The following is a 26,727-nucleotide window of genomic DNA, read 5'->3' on the forward strand; positions in this document are numbered from 1 at the left end:
TTCATGCAATTCATTCTTCATGCTAGCATTTATCCCTTCCAAAATGACTTAATTAATATGCTTAGTTAGTTAAAAAAAAGGCATAACTACCTTGGATAGTTCATTTATGACATATTTAGCTCTAAAATGACATAATAACCTTAGATAGCTCTATAAAATGACTTAATATGCTATAGTTAGCTCTAAAATGACATAATAAACTTGGATAGCTCAATAATGACATAATTAGCATACTTTGGTCAAAAATGGCATAATAATCTTGGTTACCTCGAAAATGACCTAAACTTAGCTTATTTTCCTCGAAAATGACATAATAACCTTTCTTAGCTCCAAAATGACCTATTTACATAGCAATATCATTCTTCATGCTAGCTTGAGCCCTTAACTAATATTTTGTTCCTCTCTCTCAGGCGCACCACCACAAGAAGCCTGTGCCCAAGTCTGTTCGACCTCTATGGCATGGCCCATATGGCCCCGTACAAGAAGGCCAAGCCATTCACGGAGTCTGACCTAGATGATCCAGAGAGCTTCACCAACAAGACCTCCCACCACAAGCTTGTGAAGTACAGACACGAGGGGAAGGAGAGGAAAGGGAAGGACTTTAACCCGAGCCAGGATCCTTTTGATACAGAGCTGGTGATGATATCTGGTGGCGGGAGGTCCCATGGCTCTCTAGCCATTGGTGATGGACTGATACATTCTCCTAAGACTCTCCTGTAGATCAAGAAGCGCCTGAGTAGCTCTGATCCTGAGATAACGCCTCGTGCACGGCCCGTGGAGATCGCCATGGTGGTTAATTATACGGACTCTCTCACCTTTCCTCCATTACACTGTGTGTGCGTCCGTCGATGATTACCATGCTAACGAGTGGTGTGTTGCAGGCTATTGTTGAGAAAGAGAGATTGAAGACGAAGGAGCTTGTGAAGGAGGCAAAATGGGAGGCACAAAGGGAGGCGGCGGAGAGGGAGAGGGAGATGGAGGAGAGGACGGCTAAGCTGTTGGAGGAGGAGAGGAACTGAAATGACAGCGCTAACCGGGTCCTATACGAGCTCATCGTGGTACGTTTCTCGTGCATATTAGCCCAATCATGCACGTAATGTTCGCATTACTATCTAATATGATTGACTCGTGAGAACCAAATGTGCAGAGCTTGTGCGAGAAAAACGGTCAGGCCCTTCTGCCGATGCCCCAGATTGCTCCGGCGACCACTGTGAGTTTGATTTGACTGGTCGTTGCTTACTACTATTCACATTTCAGTTTGCGAACTTGCTAACGAGACATTATGGGAAATGATCTTTGGTGTAGCATGGCTCCCGACAAGCATCGACCACTCCTTCTGCCAATGCCGGAACCCCGACCGGTCCTTCACCTCCGTCTGGCACTGGCGCAGCCCCGACCATTCCTACACCTCCGTGATAACGGTATTTTTCTTATTAATTAGCGTGTTTAGTCCATTTATGACATAATTTAGCCTATCTAGTCCACAAATGACATAATAAGATGAAGAAAATCAAGGAAGAGGAAGGAAAGAAGGAATAGGAAGAAAAGAAGAAGAAGAAGAAGAAGTTAGCTCTAAGTTTTCTTCTTCTTCTTCTTCTAGTTTTCTTCATTTCTCCAAAATGAAGTTAGCTCTAAGTTATATCAAAAATGGCATAATATGCTTAGTTCACTCAAAAATGGCACAATTAGCTAGGTTAGCTCCATTTTACCTAAGTATGCTTACTTCTTCTTCTTCTTCTGATTCTAATCTTCTTCTTCTAACTTTCTTGTTTCCCATTTTGCAGATTTAATTCACTATATGGAAGCTTGCATGGATGGAGTGCTTGTTTTCCTTTTCTTTTTTTCGTTTGTATCGATGAAAAATGTGGAACTTGTTATATGGATACATGGAACAATGTGTTGGCTGAACATTGTGATGTTACTGTAATATGTATGGATGGAACTCTGTTTCTCATTATGTATGTATGTTGTCATGGATGGAGCTATGTGTTGAATATATCATATGTCTGCTGTGCATGTGAAAAAAATATGTATATCTGTGTGTGAATTCCTGTGAAATTAAATGGATACAAATAAAAACAGGGGATATGTAGCCTCTTTGCCATCTGCCGTCCGCTAGCAGACCGCAAAGAGGACACGTGACAGCTACCTGTAAAACCTGGGAACACTGGCTGCCTATTTGGTCACTTTGTCGTCTGCCAGCGGACGGCAAAGATTCAAATCATTTTGCCGTCTGCCAGCGGACGGCATAGCTGGCCACGTGGCAGCTTCCCAGCACTGCCCAACTGAGCTCTTTGCCGTCTGTCAGCGGACGGCAAAGAGTTTTGACTCTTTGCCGTCCGCTGGCAGACGGCAAAGAGCGTCGTTAACCCCCTAACGGCTCTCACGCCACCGCACTGCCGTCCGTTGTCTTTGCCGTCTGCTTGCCTAGGATAGCGGACGGCAAACTCCTTTGCCGTCCGCTTCCTGAAAGCGGACGGCAAAGAAGGCCTTTGCTGGCACGTGTTCAGACGGACAGTTTGCCTCTGCTGGCGGGCGGCAAAGACGTTTGCTGTCCGTGATCCATGCATTTGCCGTCCGCCATGGCAAACATCAAAGAAGCTGATTCCAGTAGTGTAAAGTTGTTGCGTAGCCGAACAAGGACACCGTGTTGTCAAAGGAACCTACTACGTGGCGTCAGAAATAGTGCCGTGTTGCCCTAGCCCTGTTAGCATGGAGCAGTCCCATCGACGTGGCACCGCATGGACTTTGCCCTGTTGGGATGTGCTCGGTGCTCCTCGGGGAAAAATTTGTACTCCCTTTTTTTCGGTTTATAGGGCTCAATTTAAAATTTTCTCCAACCAAGATAGATGGTGAGTTGTGGAATAAATTTCATAGTTTGCAAAAGTACCAAATTATCACGCTCGTTTTTTCTAAAAGTGTATTTTCGAGGCATTAATTACAACGCATGCATGCATGACCACTAAATAAGCAAGAAATTTTTGCATGCATTGATGAGTTTTACCTTGATCATTGCATGCAGTGATTTAATGCACCTCAAAATCTAAACATATGTTGTTAAGTGGAAAAAAATTGTATGAGACCGGGTCTCATAGACCAGCTTGTGAGACCCTATCGGATGAGCGACATGTGGCATCGACAATCTCAGAGCACCCTAATCCCACTTCACGTCTGATCTCAATCCCAACAGCTGATTCCCGATTCCAGAACCCCACGTACGCACGTACATACTTCATCGCTCTAATAGGTACGTGAGACTAGGGTTTTCTTTATTTTTCTCGCGTCTATGGCGGCCACGCCCAAGGGCCTCGACGGCGGCGGCCAACCGGCACGACGCAGCAGCGAGGACCTCTCTTCCATGACCTCGCCGAAGAAGCTCGTCGCCGGCGGCCTCTCGGACGGCTCGTCCATGGCGGATGCATGCCACGATGTTGGCCCGGCGGACACCACGTTCATGGCGGCCGTGCAGCAAGATGTATCCAGCTGCTATGTGATACCGCAGTCCTCCACGGCGGCGAACTCCCGGCCGGTGGTTCCAATGTTAGCTAAGGCGCCACATCCATCTATCTGATTGCTTACACTGAAACTCGTGAACTATGAAGCTTATGCAACCCGGAAGCCAAGAAGAACAGATGGTGGGTGTGCGTCAAGACATCGTTCTGGCCGGCCGGACAAACTCGTCAACCGCGGCGATGCGTCAAGGCGCGTCCAGCAGCTCCGTCATGCATTCAGTCAGGCCGGCGCCAACGGCGGCGACGGTGATCTGTCGGTCTAGGACTTGTCCTATCACGGTTCGTGTGAGATGCATGGGTACATAAGTATTCAGAATATACATGTGCATAGTTCTGTGCAAGCTTGGTTCATACATTCGATGCTAGCCACTGTTATATATAGCATTAGTTGTAGAACTGAACTTGAAAATATGTAAATTAATAATGTTGAATTATGTGGTTCGAACGCCAGGAGGAAAATATGGAATTTTGTAAATCGACAAACAGTGCAATGGGTGAGTCGATCCGTGAGCCTATGACGCCGAGAAATATGTTTACCCATGATACTGGCTTGGAGTTTGTGGGAGTTGATAAAGGAGAAGAAAATTGTGTAAGTAAGGTAAATAATACAATATAAACCTATCTTTTAATATAAAATATGTATCGATTGGTTTTAAAATAATTATACTACAATGCTGATGGTGTTGGTGTATTTCATGTGTGTAACAGGACAATCCGAATGCATCTTCAAAGCAGATTGTGCCAAAGAAGGGAATGAGTTTTGATTCTGAAGAAGAGGCATACAAGTTCTATAACGCGTATGCCAAAAGTAAAGGATTTAGTGTCAGATGGACACATAGAAAAGCAAGAGCAGATGATACCTTATCTGCTAGGTATTTAGTTTGCAGTAAGGAAGGAGTAAAGGGTAAACATAGCACACATGAGACGAGGAAAGAACGGGCTTCTACGAGGACAGCTTGCAAAGCTCGTGTTCAGTTCCATATTACTCCGGCGGGTGTGTGGTTGATTCAGAAGGCTGTCAATGAGCACAATCATCACATGGTATCTCCGGACAAGGCACACATGTTAAGATCACAACGACAGCTACTAGATGTCGATAAACACATGATCAACAACATGCGGTCAGCAGGTATACGACCATAAAAAATATATAATTATTTTGAAGAATGGTGTGCAGGAGCACAAAATGTGCCTTTCTTGGAGATGGATTCCAATAACTATATAACAAGAGAGCGTAGCAAGTATTTGGAAACCAAAGATGCCCAAACTCTCATGGAGTATTTAAAGAACAAACATTATTGCTGACCATCCGAAATTTCTTTCTGAACTCAAGCAGTGTGTATATGAAGAAAGGTCAGTTGCACATTTTGAATCAAGATGGCATGATTTATTGGTTAAATACAGCCTTGAGGATAATTCTTGGATTAACAATATGTTCAAATTTCGTGAGAAGTGGACAACCGTATATAGGCGAGATTCATTTAGTGCAGACATGACATCGACCCAGAGGAGTGAAGGGATGAACAATGCCTTCAAAACAACATTCAATGGAAAACTCTCGCTTTCAGAGTTGCTAGAAAAATATGACAAGTGTGTCGCACGTCTTCGACGTGAAGAAAAATATGAAGATTTTCAATCGCGCCATACAGACCCAGTGCTTTGCATAGCTAGACATCCTTTGTTGAAGGAGGCAGCTGCATCATACACGAGGTCGCTCTATACTTATTTTGAAGAGGAATTTCAGAGGCAGTTTACTTGGTCATGCACTCTGTTGTGTAATGAAAGCACAATCAACACATACAAAGTTAAATCCTTTTATCGAGAGGATGGTGAAGCCATTGTCGATTTTAACCCAACAACTTTGGAGATATCTTGTTCTTGCAAATTGTATGGATGTGTGGGTATGTATACATTCTTCGTCCGTCAACTAATATGAAATTCTAGGATTAACCTAATGGTTTGCTATTAATTTTGTAGGTATTTTGTGCAAGCATGCTCATAAAGTTTACAATTTTTGTAATATTGTCACATTGCCAAGCCAATACATAATGAATAGATGGACAAAGTACGCAAAACAAGATATCTTCAATTCTAAAGTAGGGGACAATGATAATGCAGAATTGCAGTGTGCCCAAATTTCTCGAAAGATGCTATCGCTTGCATTGAAGTGTAAACCCTCAAAGGAGGTTCTTCGACACCTAGACAATGGTATTGATAAGTTGGCTTCTGAAGTATGTGAGTTGCTAAGCAAAGTAAGTGTGGATGAAAATGAGGAGACAAGATGTTATGCTGAATTTACCGCAGATGTTGATAAAGCACGGGTATCATTTCGAGCCCCTAAACGGAAAAAAAGGCCCAATGGAGAAACGGTCAAAAGATGCACTGGAAGCACCAAAGAAAGGAAAAGATAAGGCTACATCAAAGAAAGGAAAAAGTAAGGCTGCATCAAAGAAAGGTAGGTTTACTGTTTATTTCCCTAGGTTCGAGTAGTTTCCCATCTTATACAAAAATAACATAATGTGCAGGGGGAGGTATAAAACATTCCGCAGTGTCACGTACAACCAAATTAACAACACATCCGGTTGGACCTTCAGAATTTTTCGTAAGTATATCAAATGTTTATACTATATAATTCTTATATTTACATGGTGACATAATTTATTATATTCATTCTATTTAAACAGGGGTCATTGGAACTTAGATCATAGAAGGGTATGTTTATTATTTATTTTCCTAGGTCTGAATAGTTTCTATTTTCCCTGTAATCTCGCATTTTTGTATACAAACACATAAAAAACGCAATGTGCAGGGAGAGGTATAGGACATTCGTCAGTGTCACGTACAAGGGAATTAACAACACATCCAATTGGACCTTCGATATTCCCGTTAAGCATATCAGTAAAAGTTTATACTATATGATTCATATGTGACATGGTGACATAATTTATCGCATTAATTTATTTATAACAGGGGTCATTCGATCATACAACGGAATTAACAACAAATCTGATTGGACATTCAGAATTTCGCGTAAGCATATGAATAATGTTTTATACTACGCGGTTCATATTTTTGACATGGTCAAATAATTTATTTCATTCCTCTTACTGAAACAGGGGTCATCGAATCCGAATGCTTGTTTTCAAAATATAGCTCCATCATTGGCGACATCCATGTCATTTGGTGATTCTCCTGCTTTCTATGCTCCACCACGTATTCCAGGGGAATTTACAACTTTGTTGCTTCAAGCTGATGAACAAAACCCAACACTGTCTACCGTTCGGCGATTGGATTTCAACGAAGGTACAAGTAGAAGCAGGTTTCAGTGGTGACATCTGTTCTAGTCATCACATAAACCACAAGAACAGGAGGCAACTGCATTAGCAACGAGCTCATGTGTCCTTTTCATTTTTATTGTCTGGGTTTTTCTTACGGACCTGTAAACAAATATATTAATTTTAGTGGTTGTTCTTTGGACCATCAGGCCAACAAAACACATCGAGATGAACATATATTTGTTTCTCATGCTTCGAAAACCATTCTATGCATTTCAATTGTGCCAAATGAGCTCATGTGTCCTTTTCTTTTTCATGTGTGGATTGTACCTTATAAAGATGTAAACAAATATTGTACATCCACACTTAGATCAAAGCATAGGTTCAGCAAGTCATGCTGAAGAGGAGAGCAAACCAAATTTGTGTAGTACTTCATTGAAAAAATCATCATGGCAATAAATGTATTTGTTTCACAAAATCATCATGGAGTTTGGGCAATGAACAATATAATTTCATGGGAATCAGTACATGGGATCGATCGGTGGGCACGAACTTGTGATATACAAGCACGTAACGGAATCCAGCTTGATACGTCTCGGCGCTGCTGTGGACAAAACGAGTTGCTACGACCACTCACAGCGTCTTAGTGTGCAGCAACATGACCGTCGAGTCCGGCCAACATCGTGGCATGCATCCGCCATGGACGAGCCGTCCGACAGGCCGCCGGCGATGAGCTTCTTCAGCGAGGTCATGGAAGAGAGGTTGTCGCTGCTGCGTCATGCCGGTTGGCCGCCGCCGTCAGGGCCCTTGGGGTTTTGGAACGCGACGACGGAGACAAGCAAGTGCACTGGCAAGGAGCAGTTAGTCGCGTCTCTACAAGGAGTCGGTCCAGCCGTCCGCAATGACGCCTTGGCGCACGGCCGCCATGAACGTGGTGTCCGCCGGGCCAACATCGTGGCATGCATCCGCCATGGACGAGTCGTCCGACAGGCCGCCGGCGACGAGCTTCTTCGGCGAGGTCATGGAAGAGAGGTCGTCGCTGCTGCGTCGTGCCGGTTGCCCGCCGCCGTCGAAGCCCTTGGGCGTGGCCGCCATAGACGCGAGGAAAATAAAGAAAACCCTAGTCCCACGTACCTATTAGAGCGATGAAGTATGTACGTGCGTACGTGGGGTTCTGGAATCGGGAATCAGCTTTTGGGATTGAGATCAGACGTGAAGTGGGATTAGGGTGCTCTGAGATTGTCGATGCCACATGTCGCTCATCCAATAGGGTCTCACAAGCTGGTCTATGAGACCCGGTCTCATACAATAAAAGTATTACAATTAGCATTAATAGCTAACCAACCTGTGGTCGGACAGTGGTATCTCCTGCCCACCAGAGTTCAAGTACCAGACTTGACATTGGTACTCGCATTTTTCTGGATTTATTCCATGTCTTCTGGCGATGTGCGTTTAGTGGGAGGAGAGGTTCCTGTCGACTACGAAGGCATTTGTGGCGACTTCGTCAATCTCAAAATAATGTGTCGGCTCAATCTCTCGGAGATGCTCATAGGGATACGGTGTGTGTACGTGCGTTCGTAGGGATGAGTATATGTATTTGAATCGTATAAACCGAAAGAAGGGAGTATGGCACAAGCGGAGGGGTTGTGTATCTTTGCATCTTGGGGTGACCTTTTCTTCCTTTCTTTTTATTTTTAAATAATAAAAAGGGGAAAAGTTGCGGATAATTACGATTGTACTGATGTACATTATGCTACATTAATTAGGCTAGCTAATGGCAGTCTGGCAGAATTAGCTTTTATGCTTAGTCATATCATATGTATTATATAGTCTAGATTAGAAATGTAAAAAAGAAAAGTCTAGATTGATGCTTGGCATGTATGGAGACATGGTTGGAGCACCTAGAATCAAACGTATATTTTTTGAGCAACAAAACATATACTATGAACTATATCGAACATATATTTAGACGCTCCGTTGCGTTAGGTGCTCTTCCATATGAGCAAATGGAGCAATCAACGCAGCGAACAATGGCGGCAATGCCGTGGCTTCTGCTTCTTTGTGTTGCTGCTTGCCGCACGCTCCAAGCTAGCGCGCAGCCAGACAGCAAAGGTACACATGTCATGCTCGCTCTTTTTTACTGCATGTTGCCACAAATCATATTGCGATGGATGGATCTTTTGTGTAATGCAGGATTCATAAGCATCGACTGCGGTCTCTCGGGAGAAAGAGGCTACGTGGACGACGCCACCAAGATCTCGTTTGCCCCCGATGCTGGCTTCACCGACGCTGGCACCAACCACAATATCTCAGCCGAGTATGTCACCCCTTCCATGGCCAAGAGCTGGTACAACGTCCGCAGCTTGGCTGGTACCAGCGCCGGCAGGCGCAGCTGCTACACGCTCCGTTCCCTTGTGTCTGGGCTCAAATATATTTTCCGGGCCAAGTTCAAATATGGCAACTATGACGACCTCGACCGGAAGCCCATCTTCGACCTTCATATCGGCGTCAACTACTGGACAACCGTGAACATCTCCGATCCAGAGACGGTGACATGGGAGGAGGCAATCGTCGTGGTGCCGGACGACTTTGTGCAGGTGTGCCTGGTGAACACCGGTGCCGGCACGCCGTTCATTTCTGGACTGGACCTGAGGCCCCTGAAGAGGAAGCTCTACCCGCAGGTGACCGCGGAGCAGGGTCTGGTCCTGTTTAAGAGGCTCAACTTCGGCGTGACCAACGCCGCCACCTTCGTCAGGTATCCGGATGATCCACACGACCGGATATGGGAACCTTGGTTCGACACGGTGACGTGGGCCACGATATCAACCTCCAGCAAAGTGGAGCACGACGTGAACAAGGACTTCTTTGAGGCGCCCACGCCGGTGTTGCAGACGGCAATCTGGCCGAGGAACGCCTCTGGGAACTTAGACTTCAACTGGCGGTTGGAGCCCACCCCCAACGACCCTTCCCCAGGGTGCATCTTCATCCTACACTTCGCCGAGCTGCAGGTCCTCCCCAGCAAAGCCGTGCGCGAGCTCAACGTCGTGCTCAACGACAAGCCGTTGTATACAAGCGGCTTCATGCCAGTTCACCTCTACGACTCCACCGCCTTCAACATTATCCCCTTCCGACACAGCGGCTACAACCTCTCCATCAAGGCCACTGCTAACTCGACGTTGCCGCCTTCGAGATCTTCTCCGTCATCCCCACCACGAACCTTGGCACGGACTCCCAGGATGGTACGTACTACTATGTGTGTGCATGAATGAGCTAGCTCCATGGCTAAGCACATCTTTGTTGGTACTGAAATTACGGATGCAATTAATTGCAGTTTCTGCAATCATGGCGATCAAGGCGAAGTATCAAGTGAAGAAGAACTGGGTGGGTGATCCATGCCTTCCAAAGACCATGGCGTGGGACAGGTTGACCTGCAGCTACCCCCCGGGCAGCCCTCCAAGGATCACAAGCGTGTAAGTACTTCCACATCTGTACCCAGGCTAGCTGACTTATGTTCATGACATACTTAACGGAAAATGAAGGTTCACATCACATACCTGTCGTGCAGCCTGTAGCGAAACTAATCCACAATTCATTTGCTCCCTGCAGAAACCTGTCCTCCAGTGGTCTAGATGGTGACATATCATCAGCTCTCGCGAATCTCAAGACAATCCAATACCTGTACGTTTCGAGAGTTTTCTACTCTCTCCATCTCATAATATAGTGCGCAAGTTTTTGCAAAAGTCAAACATCTCAAACTTTGGTCAAATTTGTAGAGACAATTATTTACTCCCTCTGCTCCATAATGTAGTGGATATAGATTTTTTTGAAATGTCAAGCATCACAAACTTTGACCAAATTTGTGGAGAGAAACATTACATCTAGAATGCCAACTTATATCATTAGATTCATTATAAGATGAACTTTCATACTTTATATATTTGGTATTGTAGATATAAATAACTATCTCTAATAACCTGGTCAAAGTTTGACTTTTCAAAAAAATCATATGCACTATATTATGAAACGGAGGGAGTATATCTACAATATCAAATATATTTCATGATAATTTCTTCTACAGACTTGATAGAAGGTTACGAAGTTTGACATTAAAAAAAACATAAACACACTATATATTTGGATGGATAGATCAAGTATCTATTTTGACCCAGTTTGTATTTGTTTTTTGTTTGCAACAAAAAATATATGAAATAAGATCTTGTTTTGTATCTTGCAGGGACCTATCGAGCAACAACCGTACAGGCTCAATTCCAGATGCTCTTTCACAATTACCTTCACTGACGTTTCTGTAAGCACAGAAACTTTCTTTCAAATTTTAAACTATTCGCACGAGTTGTCATTTGAATAGGTTGAGTGTTTTGTTTCCATAGAGATGTTTCAGGCAACCAGCTAAATGGGTCGATCCCCTCTGGACTCCTCAAGAGAATTCGAGATGACTCTCTGGATCTAAGGTACGAGCCTTTTCAATTTCTTCGCATTCTATTTGGCAATGATACTTGGAATTGCATTAATATCTTCCGTTGCATATTTTGTTAGATATGGCAATAATCCAAACCTCTGTACCAACGGTAATTCATGTCAGCTGCCTGCTAAAAGGAACAACAAGCTAGCCATCTACATTGCTGTGCCCACAGTTCTTGCGGTGATAGTATCAGTGTATTGCTACTGATTTGCTTGCTAAAACGAAAGAAGCAAGGTGAGGCTTCTGCAGCACCACAACAATCCATTAATAAATTTCCCCATATGTCAGCACCAATTAATAGTAGCTAGTGCCATTCACCATCTGTGAAGGTTCAATGAACAACTCCATTACGCCCCAGAATGAGACAATGACAAACAATGCACTGGGAAACAATGTCTGCACCGACAGTTCGCTGCAGCGTCTTGAGAACCGTCGGTTCACGTACAAAGAGTTAGAGAAGATAACGAACAACTTTCAGCGAGTGCTGGGACGGGGAGGGTTCGGGTATGTCTACGATGGCTTCTTGGAGGATGGCAACCAGGTGGCAGTGAAGCTGCGGTCTCATTCTTCCCATCAAGGCGTCAAGGAGTTCCTCGCAGAGGTATACTTTCTGTCAGTACGCTTGATTTTCCAGAGTTCGAGAGATTTCAGAGTGAAATTTGATAAGTTGTATATGAACATTTCTCTAGGCTCAAATTTTGACACGGATTCACCACAAGAATCTTGTCTCCATGATTGGTTATTGCAAGGATGGAGAGTACATGGCACTTGTCTATGAGTACATGTCGGAAGGAACACTGCAAGAGCATATTGATGGTATGCACATTGTCTAGCAGTTCTTTTTTTTTTTTTTTTTGACTTATGAAGATTTCAGTTGGTGGTCTCACTCCTTTTCCAACCTCCCCATTATTTCGTCCCTCACAAGTGGCCCCATGCAAGACCACCAGCATGACGATCCTTTCTCCCAAATCCTTGTACTTCTTGTGCCTCTCCTACCCAAATCCCTCCCTACCACCCTGCACCACGCACCCGCTACCCCACCCCCACCCCCAATTTCTAATATATATCTTCCTGGCTCAAAACCTAAATGACAACTATGTAGACCTTCATTCTCGACAAAGCTCATTGAATCTTGAGAGCAAACACTTATATCCTAGCCTATCAAGGTTCATTCGGTGTATAAACCTTGTCCCAGATAGTATATTAATTCAATATATAACTTTGCTAAATAATGGTTCACCTTAATTTTGTGCTAGCATAGTGTACTACGCGCATGTTACTAGTAGCTTGAAAATTTGGAGTTCAAAGAACATACTAGCTTTAGACTTTAGTACCTCTGAGGCAATTTAGTGTTATTTGTACGTTTAGAGCTGACAAAATTGATATTCTTTTTTTATCTTACAATGGCAATCTACTAGTGGGAAGCAACTGCAACACATCACGTCTATCATGGACAGAAAGACTACGAATCGCACTTGAATCTGCGCAAGGTATGTACTTGAAGGCAAAGCACACTTCTTTGTGTTGTCAGTGTTTGGTGTTTCAGCTTTCAACAAACTTGACCAGCAACTGGTGTGTTAATTTGTAGGGCTGGAGTACCTACACAAGGGTTGCAATCCACCCCTCATCCATAGAGATGTTAAGGCCACCAATATTTTGTTGAACGCGAGACTCGAGGCTAGGATCGCTGACTTTGGCTTGTCCAGGGCCTTTGACGACAGCAATGACACCCACGTGTCCACAAACACGCTCGTCGGTACCCCGGGATACGTAGATCCAGAGTACCAGGCGACGATGCAGCCAACAACCAAGAGTGATGTGTACAACTTCGGAGTCGTACTACTGGAGCTAGTCACGGGGAAGGCGGCCATCCTGCGAGAGCCGGTACCCATGAGTATCATCCAGTGGGCACGAGAGCGGTTGGCACAGGGCAACATCGAGGATGTGGTGGATTCACAAATGCTTGGAGATTACGATGTCAACAGTGTATGGAAGGTTGCAGACATTGCACTCAAGTGCACCTCACAGATGTCGACACCACTAGTACAAAACAGGGCTTTCGTCACAGGGCAATATTCACATTAGTCCCGGTTCAGTCACGAACCGAGACTAATGTGAGCATTGGTCCCGGTTCGTGCGGCTAAGGCATTAGTCCCGGTTCACCTGGGCCCTTTAGTCCCGGTTGGTGCCACGAACCGGGACTAAAGGGTGCGATGCCCATTAGTACCGGTTGGTGGCACCAACCGGTACTAATGGGCTTTGAGGCATTAGTACCGGTTCATGACACGAACCGGTACTAAAGGGCCCATCAAACTCTACCCCCCCCCCCCCCCCCGGTGGACCGCCTTTTCAGTTTTAGAAAAAACAAAAGAAAATGATGAAAATGTCAAAAAAATAAAATAAAAGAAGTTCTCCATGTGATATGTGGTCTAGTTGTTGGGAAAATTAACAAATATGAATTTCGACTTTATTTGCAAAATCTCTCTGGAATTTCTTAAAATGGGCATAACTTTTGCATACGAACTCGGATGAAAAAGTTTTTTATATGAAAAATCATCTACAGATGTCGACACATCGACCCACCATGACCGATGTGGTGATGCAACTACAAGAGTGCATTGAGCTCGAGAAGGCTCATGGTGGAGGTGACATCGCAAGCCATAGATTTTACTCTGGCAGCAGCAGTGAGAACCCGAACTTGAGATATGATGCTTACACCACTAATAAATCTACTAATGTGATCCAAAACAACACTACATTTGAGATGGAGCATAATTTGAAGAGAGTGCCGACAATGGCTACTGGTCCTTCCGCACGTTGAAGACTTCTATGTATCATTGACATGCTTGTCTAAAGGCAAGTGTCAATTATGTAGTTTATGTTTCTTTATATCTCTGAGATTTTTGAATTGCTTGCTTTCACCTAAGTGAGTTGGAGTGTAAACATGCTTGTACATTTTTAGAATTCTAAATAATACTCGAGAATCAGTGTGTTGCAATTATGCCCTTGATGCAATACCAAAATATTTTATTTTTCCATTAGCTTCACGATTTCTACCTTGAATAATATTCTGGGAATTGGTTAACATTTTTGTGATTCACCTTGGGAAAGAAAACTTGAATGTATATGAGTATTATTCTAAAAGTATCTTTGGTGGGAAAATGTATGCGGATTCATGATTGAGTTTCCTGGTCATTGATATGGAGATATCAAGGTGATATTCTGGAAATCCAATAATTGAACTGGGGTTGGATAGAGCCACTTATGAGATACCGTGAGAGTGTCATCTTATCATCTCATTTGTACATACCATAGGCATTATGTCTATATCCTTTCACCCGAGATCGTGGCATGTACTCATGATGGGAACTACTTAGAGTTTGTCAATCTTTACTCCATAACTAGGTAATTATAAATGTGTTTTTCAGGCTTACTGAAAAGCAATGCTATGAGATGTAAATTGAGCAAGATGAGCTTTTCCCCTCCACCGGCGGATAGGTATCTCTGCGCCCCTTGAGTGATCGATTTTCGGAAATGCATGGACATGCTTATGATTAAAGAGTTAATCATATTTCGGAGATTTCCATGCAAGTATCAAGAAGGAGATCAACCAGTAAACAAGGATGACTACATTGCCACTCTAAATTTTCATGTGGCAAAATTATTGCATATAATAAGATTCATCCGATATAATCTTTATATATACGAGAATAAATAGGAAATGCTAGGGTCCACTATCCATTACTGACCGGAAAAGTATTTTCGGACATGCTGTCGATCTTTTTTGGGTTCGGATAAGAAGAAGCTGTAGAGGCTGGCCCATTGGATGAGCTAATCATTTGTTGCCATTGGGGTGAGTAGTTTACCGAGTTAAAGAATTAAGGAAGAATTTGATATTGTTCTCATTCCGGCTTAGTAGTTCGGTGCATCTATGTATTTTTGCCCGAGTTGCTGTGTGGTCGCATGTGCATGCCCGCCAAGCTTGCGACCAACCTCACAGCGAATGTATGCATTGCATACACAAATCACAACGCATTGGATCATGCTCGACGAACTGGACTATGTAGTCATACATTGATTCATCGAGGCTCTGATTACACCGGCGTGATGGATGGATGCCGGATTTATAAGCATGAGAGTGGTTTTTCAGCTCCCGGGTGCCCCTACACCCTCTATGAACAGTAAATTCACAAAAAATAAAAATTACTTCCAAAAACAATTATCAAACTTTGCAACATCAAATATGATCAAACCTTATAGGTTCTTGCAAGTTTCATGCAAAAAAAAAACATCGAGGAGCTTTACAATAGAAAAAGATTTCAGTGCTTGAAGTTTTGAGCACTTTTAGCACACTGAAATCTGAAACTCGTGCGTACACCTTCCTCTACATGATATTTTGTTATGAAAACTTGCAAGAACCTACACTGTTTGATCATATTTGATGTCACAAAGTTTACGATCTTTTTGATTGTTTTCTATTTTTTTGATTTTACTGTTGATAGAGGGTGTAGGGGCACCCGGGAGCTATCACATCTTTATCTTATAAGCATAGATTGTGGTCTCCCGGGGGAGATGAGCTACGTGTTGGAAATATGAGCAATTTACCATATGATTTTATTGACGAAAATACTAGATAAAGCATGACTAATATAGCAGAGATAAAGCAGGTCATGCAATCTGACAGAGAGAAGGTAAATAGCATCTGCATATATGAACTAGAATCGAACACATCTAGAACAGACACTAGAGCAAGAAGTTGTGGCAAAACCTCTAACAGAAAGAGTATGAGAACGTACGGAACGGGAGAAGAAGCACGGTCTTGGGGTCGGTGTTCTGGCCAACCATGTCGTCGAGGAGGTTGTCGACGTCGGGAAGAAGTCGTCGTCGGGGAAGTAGTCGTCGAAGTTCAGGGCGGCCGTGACGAAGAAGTCAGTAGTCGCGCAGAGCGCTCCCCAACAACCTTATCACCCTTCTCCCGTACAGGACTCAAAAGGTGCAGTTTCGGAAGCCTACTGTCCCGACCTGCGGTGCATGCCGCAAGCCGGGATGGGGAAGACCGTAGCAGCAGCTCAGTGCTCAGGAACTCGGTGGCGAGAGGAAGAGAGTCTTCTGGTGTGCATCTCTAGAGAGGAGAGACCTACCTTTTATAGGAACATGAGAGAGAGGCGAGAGGGCAGCGTCAGAAGGTGAAACGAAAAGACGGAGAAGAAGCGAACAGCCAGCAGCCGAGAAGTTGCACCGTTCAAATTCAGTCTCCACTATCGAAAAATCTTTTCAGCTTCCGTGTGACCATTCGTATACCAGTCGTGCGTGGCAAAAATTTTGACATCGGCTCATTCCCGCGACCCGCGGCGCGGCGTGGCGAGGCAGGCGGCGGAGGAGGAGCGCGCGTGAATGTCCCTCTTGTTCTCATGCTCATACATGTGGGAAAACATTCCCCCTTATAAGGAGGTCCAACTCCCACCAAACTAGCAATATGGGACTAAACTTTAGTTCCACCTCTTGCCTTGCACGAATGGGCTACGTGGGCCTCTAGGATTTATTAGGAATTTCTAAAACTGCTATTGGGCTGGCCCAAAATAGACAAAATTCCAGCAATCCCCCACTAGATCCCAGAGGCACACAAAATTTGCCTTTGGTTCCAAAACACTGTTTTATATACCGGTACTGCAGTGGAGACTGTTAAGTTGAACTTCCACCTAGAACTCTATGCTACACTAGTAAGCAACTTGAACAGTGGACTGGGCCTTGAACTGCAAGTTTTCTGCGAATCTAGCTTCACATAATGCCTTGACCGATACTATGCTACAGTGGGTCTTCCCCGCGGTTGGAGCTATGTGTCATACTCGGAGACCTTTCATGAGTTTACTAGAGAGCACCCTACTCTCATAGATTGCGACGTTTAACAATCAGACTCATATAGGTGTGTTCTTCAAAAGATGTTCTGCAGGACAACATTTCTGCTTCAATGAGCCACTTAGAACACATTAAGATATACATCAACCTGCCATGCAGATTAGGAGAGTATTGCATCTTCATGGAGTGGTATTGCTAATAGCAAGGATACTCTCCTCTCAGTTGACCAACAGCTTGTCTCCACATCTAATTCACGGGATCTCCGATCACATAGACTAGGTTACCACTGTGAACAACTCATATTGTGGGTCTCATACCCATCTCCTTTGATGCATTATCTATCACATTACGTGATAGACCCTTAGTAAAAGGATCTGCCAGATTTTTGGACGTTTGGATATAATCCAATACAATAACTCTGGAGTTGATGATATGCTGTGGGGGTTTCCCCTACAGTTCCCAGTCAAAAAATAACTCTGGAGTTTTTCATTTTCCTGACAAACTTCAACCTTCTCTGAATGTGTCTTGATGACTTCATATTATCCTTTGAGTTGCTCACTTTCGTGATTACAGTTTGATTGTCGCAGTTCATAAGGATACTAGGTGTAGGTTTCTCAACTACCGGCAAGTCATTCAAGAGCCGACGAAGCCAATCTGCTTCGACCGTAGCTGTATCTAGTGCTATGAGTTCTACTTCCATTGTTGATCTCGTTAAGATGGTCTGCTTGCAAGACTTTCAAGAAACAGCGCCACCTCCATGAGTGAATATATATCCGCTCGTGACCTTTATCTCATCAGCATCTGAGATCCAGTTTGAGTCACTATACCCTTCCAGTACCTTTGGGTACCTAGTGTAGTGAACTCCATAACTCGCAGTGCCTTTCAAGTAACGCATAACTCTCTCTAGAGCTTTCCAATGCACATCTCCAGGTTTTGAGACAAACCGGCTCAGTTTGCTAACAGCAAAAGAGATGTCAGGTCTTGTACCACTGGCTAAATACATAAGCAAGCCAATAATCTGAGAATACTTTAATTGATCTCTAGCAATTCTTTGATTCTTTCGAAGCAGCACACTAGCATCGTATGGTGTTGGAGAGGGCTTGTAGTCATTGTAGCCAAAGAGACTCAAGATCTTTTCCACATAGTGAGATTGAAGCAATGTAATCCCACCATCATCGTCTCGCAACAACTTGATGTTCAGAATGACATCAGCCACTCATAAATCCTTCATCTCAAAACAACGAGATAGGAAATCCTTAACCTCCTTAGTAACATTCGGATTTGTTCCGAAAATCAATATGTCATCAACATACAAGCAAAGGATAACTCCCTCGCCCCCACCATGGCGATAGTACACACATTTATCAGCTTCGTTTATAACAAAGCCTGCAGCTGTTAAAGTTCTTTCAAACTTCTCATGCCACTGTTTGGGTGCTTGCTTGAGTCCATACAAAGACTTTAGCAACTTGCACACTTTTCCTTCCTGACCATCTACTACAAACTCATCTGGTTGTTCCATATAAATTTCCTCTTCCAACTCTCCATTTAGGAAAGCAGTCTTAACATACATTTGCTGAACGAGAAGACCATGTGAGGCAGCTAATGGAAGTAATACGCGAATAGTGGTCAGTCGAGCCACAAGTGAGTAAGTATCAAAGAAGTCTTCACCTTCCTTTTGGGTATAACCCTTGGCCATGAGACGTGCCTTGTACTTCTCGATAGTACCATCAGGCCTAAGCTTCTTCTTGAATTCCCATTTGCACCCAATAGGTTTGCACCCATAAGGACGATCAGTTATCTCCCAAGTTTCATTTGCCAAGATGGAATCCATCTCACTACGAACTGGTTCCTTTTAGTAGTCAGCATCTTCAGATGCATAGGCCTCTGAAATAGAACTGGGAGTGTCATCTATTAGATAGACAAGAAAATCATCACCAAAGGACTTTGCAGTCCTCTGTCTCTTGCTCCTAGTAGGAACTTCATTGTTCTCCTCCACATGATTTTCAAAGTGTTCCATCGAAATGGTAGGTTCAGTAATTGTAACTGGTTCCTGATTCGATGAACTAGGCATATCCTGATTAGATGAGGTAGCCATATCCTTCATGGGAAAGATATCTTCAAAGAAAGTCGCATCATTCGACTCCATGATCGTACCGACATGCATGTCAGGTACCTCAGATTTTACAACCAAGAATCTATAGCCAATGCTATGAAAAGCATATCCCAGGAAAACACAATCCACAATTTTGGTCCAAGTTTACGCTTCTTTGGAATTGGCACATTGACTTTCGCGAAACAACCCCAAGTTCGTAGGTAAGAGAGTTTTAACCTTTTCTTCTCCCATTCCTCGAATGGAGTTATCTCTTTGTTCTTTGTGGGAACTCGGTTTATGACATGACATGCAGTCAATATCGCCTCCCCCCACCATGCCTTGGAGAGACCCGATGTGTCTAACATGGCGTTAACCAAATCAGTTAGAGTACGGTTCTTTCTTTCGGCCACCCCATTCGACTGAGGTGAATAGGGAGGCTTCCTCTCGTGGATTATACCATGTTCCGCACAAAAGGAATCAAATTCATTTGAGAAATACTCTCCACCACGATCGGACCTAAGCTTCTTGATCATTCGGTCAAGTTGGTTTTCCGCTTCAGCTTTATAGATCTTGAAATAGTTCAAAGCGTCATCCTTAGATTTCAGAAGATACACATGGCAGTATCTAGTGGAGTCATCAATTAACGTCATAAAATACTTATTTCCACCTTTTGTCAACACACCATTCATTTCACAAAGATCTTAATGTATGAGCTCTAGTGGTGCAAGATTTCTTGTTTCCGCAGTCGCATGAGACTTAGGAGGTTGCCTAGCTTGCACACACACTTGAAACTTTGATCCCTTGACAGTGGTGAAACTACGGATTAAGTTCAACTTGGCTAGTCGCGACATGCAACCAAAATTAACATGACAGCGACGTGAATGCCACATATTTGATTCACTATTGTTGCAAACATGATTAACAACTTTATTGCAAACGTCCAACAAGGATAAACAAAACAGGCCTCCTGACTCATAGCCTTTACCAACAAAGGTTCCATACTTGGATATTACAAATTTATTCGACTCAAAGACAAGCTTGTAGCCATCCCTACAGAGAAGAGATCCGCTAACAAGATTTTTATTGACGGAGGGGACATAATGCACGTTCTTCAGCCGCACGATTTCCCCCAAAGTAAACTTCAGATCGACCATGCCAACACCACGAACAGAAGCACTTGAACCGTTGCCCGTCAGCACGATGGAAGTCCCTGCGGTCTGATAAGACGAAAACATGGAAATATCACCACATGCATGCACATTAGTACCCGTGTCAATCAACCAATCAGGAGAATGCCATACTGAAAGAATAGTGGGAAATATACCATACCCAGCATCCTTCATGTCAGTGTCTCCAATGACAACATTACCGGTCTTGCTGCCTTTCCCAAGATGACGCTTGTCATAGCGATTAGGGCAACTAGGAGCCCAATGATCAGGATCTCCACACACATGACAAACACTTTTCTTCTTGTCATTATTCTTCTTGAAGTTCGTGTGCTATACAGCCTTGTTCTTCCCATCAAATTTTGCTTTACCATCAAACTTGCCCTTGTTCTTGAACTTGTGGGGCTGGAAGTTTTTCTTCTATACCAGATTGGCACTAGATCCTCCCTCAATACCTCGAGCACGTGTGTCCTTTGCTCTCGCCTTTTCTTCCACATCAAGAGTACCAATGAGACCCGGAACGGAAAACTCCTGCCTCTTATGCTTCAGTAAGGTAGCAAAGTTCCTCCACGAAGGAGGAAGCTTAGTGATGATGCCTCCGGCAACAAACTTGTCTGGTAGCATACAATTGAAGTGATCAAGTTCTCTAGCAAATGACTATATCTCGTGAGCTTGCTCAACCACGGAGCGCTCTTCAGTCATCCTATAGTCATAGAATTATTCCATGATGTACAGCTCAGTGCCGGCATCCGAGACCCCAAACTTGGCCTCGAGTGCGTCCCACATATCTTTTCCATTGTCAATTGACGCATAAGCATCAACTATGTTATCACCAAGAACACTCAAGAGAGCAGCCTTAAACAGAGTATCCATTTTCTGAAAAGCTTGTTCCTATTGGGCATCATACTCCCCTTCAGGTTTGCCAATATTGGCGTCATAGCAACTCATGGTTTGAAACCGTAAGACTACTCTCACGCGCCACCTCTTATAGTGGATACCCTCAAACATAGGAGGTCTCATGGAAGCAGCAAAACCACTTGGTGTAAATTGCCTATGATAAGGTTTTTGGATTGTTGGAAATATGAGCAATTTACCATATGATTTTATTGATGGAAATACTAGATAAAGCATGACTAATATAGCAGAGATAAAGCTGGTCATGCAATCTGACAGAGAGAAGGTAAATAGCATATGCATATATGAACTAGAACCGAACACATCTAGAACAGACACTAGAGCAAGAAGTTGTGGCAGAACCTCTAACAGAAAGAGCATGAGAACGTACGGAACGGGAGCAGAAGCACTGGTCTTGGGGTCGGTGTTCTCGGCAGCCATGTCGTCGAGGAGGTTGTCGACGTCGGGGAAGAAGTCGTCGTCGGGGAAGTAGTCGTCAAAGTCCGGGGCGGCCATGACGAAGAAGTCAGTAGTCGCGCAGAGCGCTCCCCAAAAACCTTATCACCCTTCTCCCGTGCTGGACTCAAAAGGTGCAGTTTCGGAGGCCTACTGTCCCGACCTGCGATGCACGCCGCAAGCCAGGATGGGGAAGATCGTAGCAGGAACTTAGTGCTCAGGAACTCGGTGGCGAGAGGAAGAGAGTCTTCTGGTGTGCATCTCTGAAGAGGAGCGACTTCCCTTTTATAGGCACAGGAGAGAGAGGCGAGAGGGCAGTGTCGGAAGGTGAAACGAAAAGACGGAGACGAAGCGAACAGCCAGCAGCCGAGAAGTTGCACCGTTCGCATTCAGCCTCCACTATCGAAAAATCTTTTCAGCTTCCGTGTGACCATTCATATACCAGTCATGCATGGCAAAATTTAGACATCGGCTCGGCTCATTCCTGCAACCCGCGGCGCATCGTGACGAGGCGTGGCGTGGCGAGGCGGCCGGCGGAGGAGGAGCACGCGTGAATGTCCCTCTTGTTCTCATGCTCATATATGTGGGAAAACATCCTCCCTTATAAGGAGGTCGAACTCCCACCAAACTAGCAATATGGGACTAAACTTTAGTTTCACCTCTTGCCTTGCACGAATGGGCTACGTGGGCCTCTAGGATTTATTAGGAATTTCTAAAACTGCTATTGGGCTGACCCAAAATAGACAAAATTAGAGCACTACGTGGACAATGCCACCAAGTTCGCCTACACCACTGACACGAGCTTCATTGATGCCCCTTTTACCGGCGACGCTCGGCCCGCCCCGTGAGCATCCGCAGGTGCCGCATGCACCTCCGGTGGTGCATGGCCCGCCCCAGGCGGCACCGGCCTACTTGTGGCCGCCCCCAGCCATTCATCGACCTCACCGAGGATGACGACGAAGACTAGGACGACAACGACGACGAGAGAAGCCGACCTAGGGTTGCATTGAAGTTTTTTTTTCTTTAGTTTTAATTCAAGTTTAATGGACACCAACATGATGTGAAATGTGTTGGCCGCGTTGGGCGTACGCCCCCTCCCCCTCCCCAAAATCGGTTAGGATTGTTCGCCCCAAACGAACAAGTCCAAACAAAACGGACGTCCGTTTGATACTTGTGGCCGTGCGTTTGGAGTTGGCCTTTAAACTTCCCTCTTTTATTCTCCTTGGCAGCAAGAGTTTAGTCAACCTGCTAAACTTCCACCTTTTCCCCTTCTGACCTCGCCGTCGTCGTTTGGGGTTCGGGATCGTGCGTTAAAGTTGGTCTTTAAATTTCCCCTTTTCCGAGAGTTCAGTCAACCACTGGCTAAACTTCCCTTTCCCCCCTTCTGACCTCGCCGCCGGCCAGTCGGGGCATCCGCCATGGCCTACCTCCCTCCCACAAGCGCCACTCGAGCACCTCCGAGCCGACCCCAACCCCTTTCCCGCTCTCTTCCTCCCTCCATCCCCTCTCCATCTCCCCCCCTCGCGGGCGTCACCACGTTACCCCATCCAACAAGATCATCCACGCCGCAGACTGCGTCTCCCGCTGGTTCCCGCTCCCACCCTTCTCCGACGACGCTGAATTTGTCTGCCTCGAGCCCTTCCCCTGCTACACCGTCGAGCGCATGACCGGCGCCAAGCCCCTCGTCCTTGCCCTCTCCTCCCCATCCTCCGGCTCCACGGAGGCCGCGGACGCGGCCGCAGTCATCGCCGAGAGGTTCTTGCCGGACCTCGTATACGCGGCGGAGAAGGCGAGGGCGAGGACGGACGATGTGCCCAGGGAAGACGAGGAGGCAAAGCTGAGTCTCATGGCAAGGGTGGGCAAGGTCCTGTTCCAACGGTAAGTCTTCTTCTATGCGTCCCACCATTTCCAGTTCTTGGATCTCTGCTTCGTGTCACAACTCACATCACATTGTGATTAACGCGCGCCACCACCCAGTTTTTGTGTTGATGGATCGCTCGTCTCCCTGGACGCCGTCCGCGACCTCGCAGAGGCAGGGACAGAAGGATCCAAGAGCCCGGTCCGTAAAACGTTCCATACGAATCTGCCCAGTGATTTCTTGGATGACATGGAGCGATTCGCTGTGGAGAGGATGGGGCTGGAGTTCGTTTCAACAAAAGAGCACTACCATGTCAAGGTTTATGCGTCTAACAATTTGAGAATTGTCCCCTGGTTGTTGTTTATACGAGTCACGAGTGTGAATTGACTTTGCGGCCTGTAAATATCTGATAGGTGGTCAACAAGCAGGGAATGGTTTCCAAGATGTCTTGCAAATGCACTATGCAAGAAGATGGGAAGCTTGCAATCGACAAGGTGTGCTTACCATGCTGTCCTTTCCTGTACATTTGGTTTTCGGAACTCAGTGTCACAGTTAACTTTTAGGCTTTTAGCACCACCATGCATTGATTATATGGGTATCCCTGCTAAATAGTACTACTAAACAGTGTGAAATATCGGGATTGAGCATGGTTGTATTCTTTTACGCCTGACAATCGAGAACCCCAAGACTGTAAAGATACTTAATCTATAAGTTAGTATTCATTGAGACCATGTATGATGCTAACTTTTACTCGCTCCGTCCCATAATATAAGAGCGTTTTTGACACTGGTGTAGTGTCAAAAATGCTCTTATATTATGGGACGGAGGGAGTAGCTCTCAATTATCATGCTTGTCTTAATTCAAAGGAATTTTTGGGCAATTAAGATGAACCCATGTGTAAATATGTATCCAGGTTTTACACACAAAGTCGCCCACTACATGTGTACCACTATATGTAGTCTTCTGATTGCTCTTCAAGTGGCCGGTGCATGGTTCCTTGTTTCTCTAAAGCATCCGTGTCTCTTGTTTGTAGTCTATCACTTGGGCAGTTAGCTCTAAACTCATTATGTTCAACTAAAGAAACTGCAGCAATAAAGCTCAGCCTCATAGCATTGTTATGGAAAAGCAACTATGTTTGCTTGAAATTGTTTTAAAGCGAGATTGTTTCACCGGCTGATGTTTTCTGTAGCTCGATGTGATTAGTATTCATTTTTTCCTTGTTTTTTTCATTCTACTGCAGATATTGCTGGGCTTAGCATTTTCCTTTGTAAATTTTCGTTTATACCATGTGTGTCAGTTGGTTAGATTCTAATATGTGACTTAAGTACTGTGGCTTGTGCTAAATTTTTCAGATATAGTACTATTCATTATACAAGCCACTACTAGCTAACAATAGTTTTCTTTCTCTTTCGTCTCCATTGTTACTTCTCGTGCAGACTGAATTGAACCAGATACGACCCTTATTGGAAGACGTATCCTGCCTGTCGAAAGATCTTGATTTAAGGCTGATGTTGAATACGAATAGGATCCTAATAGATGTGAGCTCATGTTGGAACTACCTCTGTCCTTTCTGTTACAAGCATATCTTCTGCAGACTCATCTGATAACACTTGCAGCCTGAAGTGGAAAATGCCATCAAGAGCTTAGTGTCTTCAGCTCTTGTTGATCCTAATGCCAGAGGGGGGTTTAGACGGCCACTTGGGAATAAGTTGATAGATGAGAGGTTCAGCATAGCTGGAGTGTGGCGTACAAACTACAAGACTTTTGGGAATAAATCCTTAAAGATGTATCTAAGGCATACTGGCCGATTTGTCCAAGGGAGCTCCACTGGAGAGGTTTCCAATGAAGTTAGCTTCAAATTAGCTGGCATATCCAAGAGACTGCAGGTTAGTACATGATAATCTGTGATGTTCATGAGCCAATTATTTGGTTACATGTGTAACGTACCTGCATTTTATGCTTGCTTTGCTTGACCTGATGACCAAACAACAATTCTCTGCATTGATGCGCACACCTAATATCCTGTTTTAGTACTGACATATGGAAACTCTGAATTGGAATTATCATGTCATCTGCAGACCTAATATTCTGTTTTTCTACCAACATATGGTTACTCGGAATTAGAATTATTGCCGTCGTGTTTTCTAATTGACTGGATTGAACAGCACAATGACTGTCTCCTTAAGCATTTACCAGGACGGCGGCAATCAAGAGGTGGACACTCTAAAAGGGATGCTGGAGTCTGCGGTGCGGATGATCTGGGACTATGCTTTGAGTTATCATAAATCTTAGCACGCTATATAACCAAGGGCAAGTACAATAGGTTGTCTCTAGACAGCATGTACAAACCTCCTGTAATGGGTTGCCTCTAGACTCTAGAGTAAGTCTAGGAGCTTCATGGCCCATGACGTGGGTGAACCCGATGAAATAGCGACGAACTATCGAACTATCCACAACGGGTGTCTATAAGCAGTGATTTAAGTGGGAACTTCATCCTCCCTTCTCTCTTCGACGTCGTTAAAAATCCTACATGCATGTACTATTTTATTGGGCCGGATTAGATGTCTTCTACTTGCGGCGTGGCTGCTTTGTTCTTTATTCTTTTTTCTGTTCTTTGGGCTTTGTTGAGCTGTGCCCTCAGCAAAACCCCGTACTTTTTGTTGTGCTGGTACTATTTGTGTGCGTGTGTGTGTGAACTTGCTGTATTTGTTGGCTGAGGTGGTTTGCTTTATTTATAAAGCGGAGCGAAAACCTTTTTCGATAATACAATTTCATGTCATTGTTGACAGACCCTGGAATATGACACTCTAAATTAGATGGTAGTGAATGTTTGCAAGGGAGTGACCGAGTGAGCGTATGGCGCTACTATTTGCAGAGCATTGTACAGAATCCAAGTCAGTGCACATAAAAATTTGCTGAAGATGGTGATATTACCAAAGACCTGATTGAAATGGGCTGGTTGTTTTATCGTTGAATTTCTCGCTGGTGCATATGCGGCATACATGTTGAAATTTTGGGACTGGTTGGAACTTGGAAGAAGCTGTGATGTTGATGGGGATGTCTTGCTGTTTCCCTTTTGATTAAATGTGATATTTCAAGCATAGAACAAACATAAAAAGAAAAGAGAAAAGAGTCAGC

General features: G+C 44.4%; 1 protein-coding gene and 2 pseudogenes across 1 annotated transcript; 2 read left to right on the forward strand and 1 right to left on the reverse strand.

Annotated features, from left to right (window-relative positions):
- The window catches only part of LOC109749332 (probable LRR receptor-like serine/threonine-protein kinase At1g05700), a 194,506-nt pseudogene that overhangs the window by 45,027 nt on the left and 122,752 nt on the right, over nt 1-26,727 (reverse strand).
- On the forward strand, nt 8,818-13,538 carry LOC109749350 (putative leucine-rich repeat receptor-like protein kinase At2g19210; annotated as a pseudogene).
- On the forward strand, nt 13,852-25,881 carry LOC109749329 (uncharacterized). The gene is made up of 8 exons (XM_073500405.1): nt 13,852-14,071; nt 14,696-14,765; nt 23,136-23,606; nt 23,697-23,907; nt 24,003-24,083; nt 25,026-25,127; nt 25,206-25,475; nt 25,786-25,881. The coding sequence occupies exons 1-8, from the start codon at nt 13,852-13,854 to the stop codon at nt 25,879-25,881; spliced, it is 1,521 nt and encodes a 506-aa protein (XP_073356506.1).

The sequence above is a fragment of the Aegilops tauschii genome, chromosome 1, assembly GCF_002575655.3.
Source record: "Aegilops tauschii subsp. strangulata cultivar AL8/78 chromosome 1, Aet v6.0, whole genome shotgun sequence".
Lineage (NCBI taxonomy): Eukaryota > Viridiplantae > Streptophyta > Magnoliopsida > Poales > Poaceae > Aegilops > Aegilops tauschii.

Bases quoted from the DNA above. Each gene is read 5' to 3' on its own strand.
- LOC109749329 (XM_073500405.1), top strand. From the start codon at position 13,852: ATGACCGATGTGGTGATGCAACTACAAGAGTGCATTGAGCTCGAGAAG. The intron at 14,072-14,695 runs GTCCTTCCGCAC...TGTGTTTTTCAG, and splicing joins AGTGCCGACAATGGCTACTG to GCTTACTGAAAAGCAATGCT. The intron at 14,766-23,135 runs GTATCTCTGCGC...GCCGCCGGCCAG, and splicing joins TCCCCTCCACCGGCGGATAG to TCGGGGCATCCGCCATGGCC.